This window comes from Geospiza fortis, unplaced genomic scaffold (assembly GCF_000277835.1).
Source record: "Geospiza fortis unplaced genomic scaffold, GeoFor_1.0 scaffold456, whole genome shotgun sequence".
Classification (NCBI taxonomy): Eukaryota; Metazoa; Chordata; class Aves; order Passeriformes; family Thraupidae; genus Geospiza; species Geospiza fortis.
The window spans coordinates 825,328-836,369 of record NW_005054462.1 but is presented as its reverse complement, the minus strand read 5'-3'; the positions used below and the strand labels follow the sequence as shown (position 1 = coordinate 836,369).

Genomic DNA, 11,042 nt, shown 5'->3' with positions numbered 1-11,042 from the left:
GACAGCCATACGTGGCTGGAAAATTTGCAGTGTGGGGGCAGAGACATGTGGCTAAGTCAGGTAACCGGAAAGCTGGCTTTTATTATTCCTCCAGCGCATAACTTGCAATAGTTGTTTTTCCGTTGTTTTTTGGTTTGGTTTTTTTTTTCCCCTTTATTTGTATTTTTCCTCCTGCCAAGTATGAGGCCACGAGGAGCAGGTTGTAAGGCAGTGCTGTACATAAATACGCAGCCTGAGAAAACCCAGCCGATGTATTGAACTTTTTATTTAGATTGCTTCAGGAACAGGTGAGTCCTGCGGTTGGAGGGCAGGCGGGTGCACCTCTTGTATGACGCTTGTCCCTGAGCAGGGGGGTTCGGGACCCTGCTGGAAGGGGATCTTGCTGCCTGTCGTGGTGGTGGGAGCTTCACGGAGTTTAAAATGAAAGAGGCAGAGGTGCTGGTGAAACTAATACGAGCTGAGGTGCGAGCAAATTGGTGGTGCTGCTGTTGCACCACCCAGAGCCATGAAACAGCCCTGCAGAGCTGTGTAAAGTCCAGTGGCATCAGTTGCATAAGGAGCAAGGTCAGAGTTCCCATTGCCTGTTTGAATGCACCCTCTAGAGAAGTTGGTCTGCGGATGATTCGTGTGGTACATTGTAATCCTGTGGTCTTTCCATGATAACATAGCATGTGGGAAAGCTTGGTGGGGCATAGGAAGACTGGAAGGATTTGAGCAAGAACTGGAAGGATTTGAGATACTAGCTGCGCCCCTTCATTAACAGACACTATCTCTGTGTATGCATGTGTTCACATTTATGTGGGTATGCACTTCTCAGCATTTGAAAACCCACTGATTAACTTTTAAAAAGTTAATCAGGATTTAGTGTTAAGGGTCAGTCAGCGGAAAGTGGTCTGTTCGCTGAGCTGCAGCAGCAGTTTCTGCCTCAGGCATGCAGTGAGCACCCGTCCTTCAACGCTTATGTGTGAGTACATAGTTTACTGAATGCTGATTCTGTTTCTTCTTTTCCAGAAAAAGAGGAAGTTGATATAAATGGAGAAGATGAAAAAGAACGGAAGGACCCCTATTTTGTGGAAACACCTTATGGCTACCAGCTAGACTTGGATTTTCTGAAGTATGTGGATGATATACAAAAGGGGAATACCATTAAGAAACTAAATATAAGAAAGAGGAGGAAAGCTGTACCAGCCTCGGTGGGTACCAAGAACTCTGGTGGCCAGTGCAGTGGCTGGACCTCCACAGAGTCTCTCTCTTCATCGAACAGTGATGAGAACAAGCAGTCTTTGGCAACGAGGTGTCAAGTAACCTTGCCTGTCCCTGCCAAACCCTCGGTTTCCTTTGAAGTGTCTCCTACCTACTTAACTGTCCCAGAGAATAAACAGCTTCCTCCTCCCTCCCCCCAGCCTCCTCGGCACAACCTCCTTGTAACAAAAACCCTCATGGAAACACGGAGGCGACTGGAGCAGGAGAGGATGATGCAGGTCACGCCTGGAGATGTCCGCAGGCCTCGACTTTCCAGCTTTGGAGGCATGGGCTCCACAAGCTCCCTCCCCTCTTTTGTGGGATCCAGTGGGTACAGTCATGTGTCTCAGCACCTGCAGAATGGGTATCAGGGGAACGGTGACTATGGTGCCTGTTTCAGCTCCTCACTGGGCAGTTCCATTCGTCACAGCCCCATGAGCTCGGGAATATCCACACCGGTCACCAACGTGAGCCCGGTGCATCTGCAGCACATCAGGGAGCAAATGGCGGTTGCCCTCAAGCGTCTCAAGGAGCTCGAGGAGCAAGTCAAGACTATTCCTGTGCTGCAGGTCAAAATTTCAGTGTTGCAGGAGGAGAAGAGGCACATGATGGCTGAACTGAAGAACCACAGGAAAGCCACTCAAAATGACTCATACGGTTTCAGAAAGCGATCCTATAGTGCAGGAAATGCAGAGCAGTGGGAACACATGTCTCAGGTGAGAAGAGGTGGAGAACTGTATATAGATTGTGAGGAAGAGATGGAGAGTGTGGAGCAGAGCTCTCAGAGGATAGAGGAGTTCAGGCAGCTGACTGCTGAGATGCAAGCCCTGGAGAAAAAAATCCAAGATAGCAACTACGAAAGTCCGGCAAACTTTCGGGTGAACAGAGAAAGTCCGGCAAAAGAAGCCCGATCTGTTGCTGTGGGTGCTGATGAGAACATGAACGATGTTGTTATATACAACAGAGCTGCAAGGCAACACAAAGAAATAGCTGTGGGGACAGAGAAAGAAGTGAGGGAGTGTGGAGTTGGGGTGACAGAGGCCATGCTTGGATTGTCTACAGAGGTGGAGAAGGAGATAGAGCTTCAGCAGCAGACCATCGAGGCCCTTAAGGAGAAGATATATAGACTAGAGGTGCAGTTAAAGGAAACCACCCACGACAGGGAAATGACCAAATTAAAACAGGAGTTGCAGGCAGCTGGGTCTAGAAAGAAGGTGGATAAAGCCATGATGGCTCAGCCCCATGTTGTCAGTAGGATGGTGGAGGCTGTCATACAAACGAGAGACCAAATGGTGGGAGACCACGTGGACGTTGCTGATTCGTCAGTGGGAAACCATCTGCAGACGAGCAGCATCGGCACCTCCTGCAGACCTGCCACGCGGAGCACGGCTGTGGGCCCCGAGCTCCTGATGAGCCGATGGCTGGTGAGGGAGAGGGCAGACGTGCAAGATCAGGGTACAGGGAGGTCCATGGAGCTGCATGATAAGTCCGTGGGCACAGAGACAAGCATCTGTGAGACAGGTGTCAACACGGAGGAGCCGTCAGAGGTGCCGAGCCCTTGCCAGATGGCACAGGCGGTTGGAGCAGTGAGGTCTGTGGGCTGCGGGGACTGCTCGGTGAACGTGGTGGTTTGTGTGCCCAAGGAACACGTGTCCCGTGAAACTGCCACAGAGGCTGTACCCAGGGCAGAGGCAATGGTGATGGCTGTGCCTTCCACAGCTAGCCAGCAAACCAGCACTGCTTTGGAGATGGTGAGCCAGTGCACCAGCACAGAGGTGGCCTGCCTGGCAGACTGTGGGACTAACACCACTCTGAGCAGCTGTGATAAGCAGACTGGCACGGACAGCGTGGAGCTGCGGAGTGTGGCAGTAGGGGATGGCCGGGTGAAGGACATACACATGTCTGCTAAGATGCGTTCGGTTGGAGTGGGCACCGTGCTCTCCAGCCACCCTGGCTTTGAAAAGCCTTCTGCAATAAAAACCAAAGACTGTGGCACTGGGCAGATAAGTGTTTATGAGAACTATCTGGTTGGTCTGAAAATGAGGAGCATTGCCTGTGGACCCCCGCCGTTGCCGGTTGTCCCAGCTGGCACCAGGAGCATAGGCGTTGGGGGAGAGTCTGTGTGCGACCCAGTCAGTGGTCAGTCGGAGAGCCCTCTGCCTCCATCTGAGCTGAGGACAGGCTTGGATCACTACATTGAACGTGTGCAGAAGCTGCTGCAGGAACAGCAGATGCTGCTTGCTGAAAATTACAGCGAATTGGCAGAAGCCTTTGGGGAGCCCCACTCCCAGATTGGATCTCTCAATTCACAACTCATCAGCACCCTCACCTCCATCAACTCTGTCATGAAATGCGCCAGTACAGAGGAGCTGCGTAGCCTGGACCTTCAGAAGCAGTGCATGGAGAGAAGCGCCCCAGCAGGTAAGCCCAGCATCAAGGCACACATCTGGTGCATTGTTCAGCTCTTTCCCAGGGCTGCAGATCAGTTGCCTGCTAGGTTCTCTGTTAGTCTGGAAGCCACTGTGTAGCCCTCCCCAAAGAAGCACAGAGCATAGCACTGTTATTGAATGCCCATTGGGTATTCCGTCCAACCCATCGCTGGCAGCTGAAAAAGCAGAGTTTCATCTCTCCCAGTCCAGCAGGCTCTGAAGGTCCTGTTGATGATGGTGCCATGGCTCTGACCATGCAAGAGAGGTGTCAAAAGTTTTGAAAGGTTTAACCACTGTGCAACGTGCTGACTTCATGTTATAACTTCAGGAGTTTTGAGGTTAATGACTTGGCATGCATTTTTTTGAAACAACAGTGTCAGATTTTTCAGAGCCAAAAGTCACTTACAGTGTTGGTATCAAACTGACTTGTTTCCACAGACATTTGCCTAGATTTTGTAGTATTTCTTCCAAAGGCACATTGCCTTTGTTCCTTGTGCTGCTCAGACAGAGAGCTGTGGGGTGCTTTCCCTATTCCAGCAGGGCTGATTGCTTTATAATAGGCAACTCCAGAGCACTTCACAGAAATCACATCTTGGACTTTCTCTGTTCCAGTAACTGTTTGTTGTAATCCCTAGTTACAGCCTCGTGTTTGAAAGGCATAACTACTGCTGGAGGTTTTGGTGACATTCAGAAAAGGCAAGAATTTTAATTTAAACACTCCTTGCCTTTTATTTATTAATTTAAAAAATATAGACAATTATTTTGAGGGATTTTTTTTATTCCCTGGGGTAGAGTTGAGTACTTTTTTTTTTTTAAGTGTCTGATCATCTAGTTTAAAACTTAGCCATTTTTTTAAATATCAGTGAATCCAACCACATTACTCTTAAGTTTATAAATGGTGGCATCCTGGAAACCAATATGTAATGCCTGGTGGTGGCTGTTAGATACCTTCTTCTTGCTCCTGTTATACAGTGGCTGAAACAAGAGGTTAAGGAGGTGGCAAAGACTGGCTCAAATACATGTTCTGTAGATGCTGAATAAGGGAAAAAACCCTGAGTATGTACTATTTAATGTCAGCATAATGTTATTGGCTAATCCAAATAGTGACATAAAGGTCTTGCAGCTTGCTTACTGTCTTAAAATTTACCTATTTTTGTTAAAATGCAGCTTGGTAAATCTGGTATTCTAGCACATCTGTTGATGTGCTAAATAGAACCATCCACGTAATAAACTGAGTTTAAAAACCTCAAAGGTTTAGGTTCTCATAGTGAAGGAATAAGCAACATTTATGTAGTGGTAAGGAAAACAGATGATACTCTGTCTGCATACATGCAATATGATACTGTATAAGCAATATTATTATCTTTCGGGTATGCTTTATATTCCCGTCTTCTTAGAAGTAGTGATAGAATAAGAAGAAGAAGAAGAAGGGTATCTAGCAGACATCAGAAATGTCTGTAAAACAGTGAACCAGAGTTATCACTAGCTGTAAATCCTTAATTCCTTTCCCTGCTTTTACTGCACAGTATCAAATGTGTAGTCAAGAGGTTTGAAAGCATTTAGACACAGGTGCAGCAACAGATCATATTTACTAAAAATGTTAATACGTGGATTCAGATTTCACATTCCTGATGAAATTATTTTGGAATAACTTTATTTTAACTTGTAATGCCATTATCTTTAGCTGTGGATGATGAGTGTAAAATTTCTTTATTTTTAGTCCCTGGTGAGGGATGCCTGGACAGCACACATAAATCAAGCTATGGTCTGTAATGGTTTAGACCCATGGAGAATTGGAGTGGAAAAGAAGTCTTAAGCCTGAAATGTTACCCTGTCTCTTTCTGTTAATTCTTTAAATACTGCCTTTAATACATTTATATGCTGGTCCTGCTGCCCTTCCTATGGTATTACAGATCATGTGTTACATGTAGAGGGATTATTTGCTGAATGAAGCACTGAATTGAATAATTCTGTAATCATTGGAACTAATAGAGCCTTTCTTTTTCCGTGCATCGGTATTTCATGACAGCTTGTGAGCTCTTAATAAGTCTTTTTCCTCACATTTAGATCTCTTGGATGTAGCTTTTCAGGTGTGTGTGTGAACTCAGCCAGTTCCCTTTTCTCTGGGCCTGGCATCTCAGACTGATTTCTGTAAAGCTTGTATAAACACAGAAAGCCTTCAGAGCACTGAGTCTCTATTCAGATTCAGTTCAAATAAGCAACTGAGTTGAAGCTATTTAGAGAAGCGTGACTGCGCACACCTCTTTTTTTTTAGAAAAATAGGCTGAAGTGTCAGTTTCCAATTACCATCGGTAGTGCCACATTTAATGCTTTATTCAAAGGGCATCCTTAGGAAGGTATCTCTTGGAGGCCAGTTTCTTTTAGGGCAAAAATACCTGACCTAGCTTTGAGGCATATGCCAGCTGTTGGTTTATCTCTTCGTGGGAATCAGTTAGGCTAGCTCTGGACCCTGGTGAAACCGACAAGGACAAAAGCAAAACTTAGGACATGCTCTCTCTTCTCCTAGACGCCATTATCTCTCCCAGGCTCCTTCTTTTCCCCTCCTGGACTCTCCTGGACTCTCTTTCCTCTCCTGGACTCTCTTTCCTCTCCGGGAGTTGTTCCACATTAAAGCTGTGGGACTTTGGTCTGGAGAAGACAGAGCACCTCTCGTCTTCTGCTTTTGTTTTCGTTGGTTTTACCACATGATTTGGGTACCAGTTTGCCATACTAATGGATCAGTGCTCTGTGCTGCTTCTGAGGTAGCACATCAGTCGAGTTCTCAGCTTTACAGATTTATCTCCCTGTTATTGCTGGGGAGACAGGGTGTGCTGCAGGGGCCTCTGCTGCCTCACCTTCCCAGATGCAGTTTGTGGCGGGTGATGGAGACACAGGCAGGAAAGCTGGAGCCTGCTGAGCAGGACGCACGCTGGCAGTTTTCATCTCTAGACACCTTAGACCACTGAGATGATCTCTGAGCCAAGTCTCTTAGCAATTGGTATTTTGCCTGTTGCAAAATCATCACCTTCCCTTCTGTAACTTGGCAACTCCTATTAACATTTACATATGTACTGTCTTTCAGCAGCCCTAGTGACCTTAGGGAATTCAAACCCGCTGGCCAGATGAGCATATTCCCACTCTACAAAGTCATGTTAGCTGGCCTTGGCAGCCTGTGTGTCCATCTTATCCAAATGGATGTGGGTCACAAACCTAGATGCTAACTGATCCATATTCTTAGACTAGACAGCATATAGGAAGCTTAAAGGGAGGCAAGTGGATAATCTCCTCCGTTTGTTGCACTAGATTTTTAAAGAATTTTCAGGATGTTATATTTGAATGGTCATATGATGTGTTTTGCGAGATACCAGCCAGAAGCCTAATGTCACTTGTACAGGTTCTAATTACATGGACTTTTCACAAGTCTTTCACAAGTCTAGGTGGCTGTCTTTCACTGGCAGGGAGTTTTCAAGAATGGTATTTAAGAGCAACTGATCTGCCATTGCCCTGAAAAATTTGCTGAGCATACTTGACCTGAAAATGCATTGCTATTTTGCTTCAGTGGTCTTCAGATATCAGTTTTATTGTCACATTTTTGACCAATCCTGACTGAGTGTCCCAGTAGAAGCATTGCACTGCTTAGTCATCATGAGGAAGGAGGCAGCTTCTTGAGTTAAAACTTCAGGAGTGAAGGAAAATAGGAAGCATGTGGTGTCAGAATGTCTACAGGGTTTGGAAATCTTGATGTGCCATCTGGTGGAAAATCTTCCAAGGTTTTCAGCTTTTAAGTTTTAACCAGAGCTGGGGAAGCAGGCTGAGGGACAATGGAAAGACCAAAAGAATGATGGTGATGTGAGAAGGCCCTGGTTCCCCAAAATTGGACTAATGAGGCAGTGTGAACATGGTTGTCTTTTTCTGTGCTGTCAGTTGTAATGCAGGCAGTTGGAGAAAACTGTTTTTCTTTGCAGCTTTTGTGTTTGAGACACCTTTCTCTTGAAGAATGTGTAATTTGACAGGTTAGTAGCTGCTCTCCTGGCAGCACAGACCATGCTATTGCAGCTGAAGACTTAGGGCTTGCTTGAGGCTCAGAAGCTTGTGCTGATGTTTCACAGGTATAGAGGTGATCCTGTGAAGCTCTGGGTTGCTACAAATCAGAGTGGTTGTGCCTGTGTCTGGGCAGGTGAAGGAAGTCCTCAGCTCCAGCTGCCCCAGATGCCATGCCTTAATCATCAGGTTGAGTTTCTGTACAGATGTTCTCACTTGTGTAGCAAACAGGATACATCCATCAGTCTGCTGGGAAGATGTGGAGCATTTTCCACATTCCTGGAAGGTTGTGCATGACGCAGAACAGCCACACAGATGGTCCCACCTAAGTGCTACATGAGTTCTGTTTATTTACATGCGTCTGGCTGGTGTCTCAGAGAATACAGTGCCTCCTATGCATGTTTACTGTGGCAGGTGCCTTCTGCTGGTTGTGACAACATGGGAAGCTCAAATGGGAATGCTGTTCAAAAATGGTGCCAGCCTCCGTAAACCTCTTTTGAGAGGTTAGATGTACCTTCTCTGGTTATATGTTAACACAAGCTTATTACTGTTGTCATTATTAGCATTGTAGTGTTTGCTGGTTTGTCTCAATGGTAGCACTACTTGTAGTGTTTGAATCCTAAAGCTGTTCTATCTCCTGGCTTCTGCTTCAGTTAGCAGAGAGCATAATTTACCATAGTATAGATTATTTTTCCCTTCAAATTTATTGCTGCTTATAGAGTGGCAATCTGCAGACTGCTAAGCTGTCAGTTAGACAGAGCCCCAGTTCTCTCCCTGTGGTGTGGCACAGAGATGTAATGTTCAGGCAACTGAGCTCTGTTTGGAGTTCCACTCCCATGGTAACAGGCACAGCTATGAATATTTAATAGCAAGAGATTCCCATTTTTCCAAGGAAGTGTTGTCATATTTCAGCAACAATAAAATGTCAGCTGATAAAATCAAATCCACATAAATGAGAAACAAAGAAGTACTGCAAGCTGACCTTCCTACTGTGCCCAGCATCATGAGATGCTTTGAACCACCACTCCTCAGAGAGATGAAGGATGGCTCTCACCAAGCTTCACACACAATTGTCTTGGAAAAGAGAGTGTTTCATAAATAAGATGATTATCTGCTTCAAAGATGTGTGATTTTTTGTGGTCAGTCATGTTTAATGAAGAGAATTGGTTTTAACTTCCAGTTTCAACAAGCTGGATTCACAACCTAATTTGGGGATAGAAAACAACTTCTCAGCACAGAGAAAATAGTTAAAGTGAGAGTGAAAATTAGATTGTTCTTGCAGTTCTCTTACTAGAGCCTTCATCCTGTTAGAAGGAGTGTTTTCCCTGGAGCTGAATGATAGTTCAACATCTGCCAATGCTCAGGCCCCAAGAGAATCTGCCTTCTGTCAGTTTATTGTATAAAAAGCTTGTGTGTGGCAATTTTTTGTTTTGAAACTTTGAGTTCACTGACTTTTAACCTGGAATGGCTCAAAAGTACCTTTTATAATGAAACTGCTCTCTAGTCTTGTGAAGGTACTGCATTCATCAGTTGGATGGGTTACTATCAATCGTTGCAAATGTTTAAACATAACATGTTTCTCATTACTGCCTTTTTATGTACCTTAGTAGAATGGGTTTTATTCTTTAATAGTTCTGATACGTAGACCAAACTGAAAGTCGATTAAAATAATTTATATTTTAAAAAAAACACTTTTTAGGCATGACAATTTAAAAATACTGGAAGAGAGTACTTCAGTTAAAATAATTTTGTAATGAGCTTATTGTTACTGTAAAGAAATCATGCAGTGTGAAAGAGAAGTATTTCCTTGCTATATATGCTTCAGACAGTATTTGTGCACTGTCTTTAGTGGGGAATGTGTAGCTTGTATCACTGACCATTATAAATGTATTGTGCAAGTAAATGCTTGCACTGACCAAAAGGTTAAAAATAAAATCTTTGTGCAGCTACCACATAAAAAAGCTTGTGCACTTTTTTAACCTACAAGCCTATGATGTTCCATCCAGAGAGCTGGGTTCTCATCCTGATGGTATTTAATCCCCCAGCCTTGTTTGCACTTCTCTTGATTTCCAGTGGGATAAAAGTGTTGTCAAGCTAAATTGTTTTTATGATAATACTTAGGTTTGCTTCCATCAAACTAAATAGAAATTTTCAAAAGCAGGTGAAGGCCAGACTTTTGTTCCCATGAGTTCATCACAAATTCAAAAGAATCTGCTGAGTTCCCTGAACCAGCTAACAGCATTACTACTCGTGCTGTCATAAATGTGAGGGAAAGTCTGCAATTAGGAAGGAAAATTGCATCTTAATAACATTATATTATAGGTGCCAGAAATGGCATGGGTAATCTGTTGCTTCTCTGTAGCAGCTTTGCTGTCACCCTGCTTTAAATTGGTGAGATTTTCAAAAGAAGCACAAGTGATTTATGAGAGGAGATTCCTTCTAAAAAATTAAAAATATGTGTTCTCATTCCATCAAACCACTGGAGCTAATGGATTGGACCACTGAAGATGGTCCAGTCACTTGTTTCCCTATGATACTGATGAGAGCAGCTTTCTGCTAAGTGTTTATGTACAGATGAAGTTGCTTTCTGTGTATTTAGCAAGTTTTTTTGTTTGGTGTGTCATACTTTTGCCTCTAAATTACTCCTGAACTTTTCCAAAATTGTCTACTATATTGAAAAATACATAAGAAGTTTTTGATGGGTCCCTTCTGTAGTTTGCTATTCTATATCAATACTGAGAAACTTACGTCTAGTTTGCAGTATTTGCCTGGAACAGTAAGCTAAGGAATATCATCAAGGCAAGTCTCTGTCTGGAGGGTCTCTGAGGGTCCTGAGGGTCTCTGTCTGGAGGCAGTGCCTGACTAAGTATTGACCTGTTGGCAGATTTGCTGTCAGTCCTGTGCGCCGCAACCTGGAGAAGGATTCTGCTCAAGCATACTTGAGATCTCTCTGAAGTGAGAGGAACAGTCTATTTTAGGATCTGTGTAGACCAGTGGTGATCCTCAGCCAGGGTTTCATTTCCACACTGGAGAGGTGTGCACTACCTCCAGCTGTAAGAGTGGCCCTGCAGTTCTGTTGGAGGAAGAAGGAACTCAGTTCATTTGGCTTTTTGGTTTGCACAGCAGTAGATTAATCTATTAAATCATGGACCATTATGTTGGGTGGTACAGCTCTTTCCTTTGTCTGTTTTTCTCAGTGATTTGACTCAGTGCTATCCAAGTGTCTTTATGTTTGCTGTCTTGAAAAGGGGAAGGCCTGGGAGCTGATATTAAATGATAATTAATGGCTTGCAGCATTAATACTGAGTTGGACCCAAAGCTCTCTTTCCC

General features: G+C 44.4%; 1 protein-coding gene across 1 annotated transcript in view; it reads left to right on the top strand.

Annotated features, from left to right (window-relative positions):
• Nucleotides 1-11,042, top strand: part of KANK1 (KN motif and ankyrin repeat domains 1) — a 117,340-nt gene that overhangs the window by 88,981 nt on the left and 17,317 nt on the right. Inside the window, exon 4 of the mRNA XM_031062769.1 lies at nucleotides 1,012-3,663. Coding sequence (XP_030918629.1) covers nucleotides 1,012-3,663 — 2,652 coding nt within the window. The remainder of the gene's footprint in view (nucleotides 1-1,011; nucleotides 3,664-11,042) is intronic.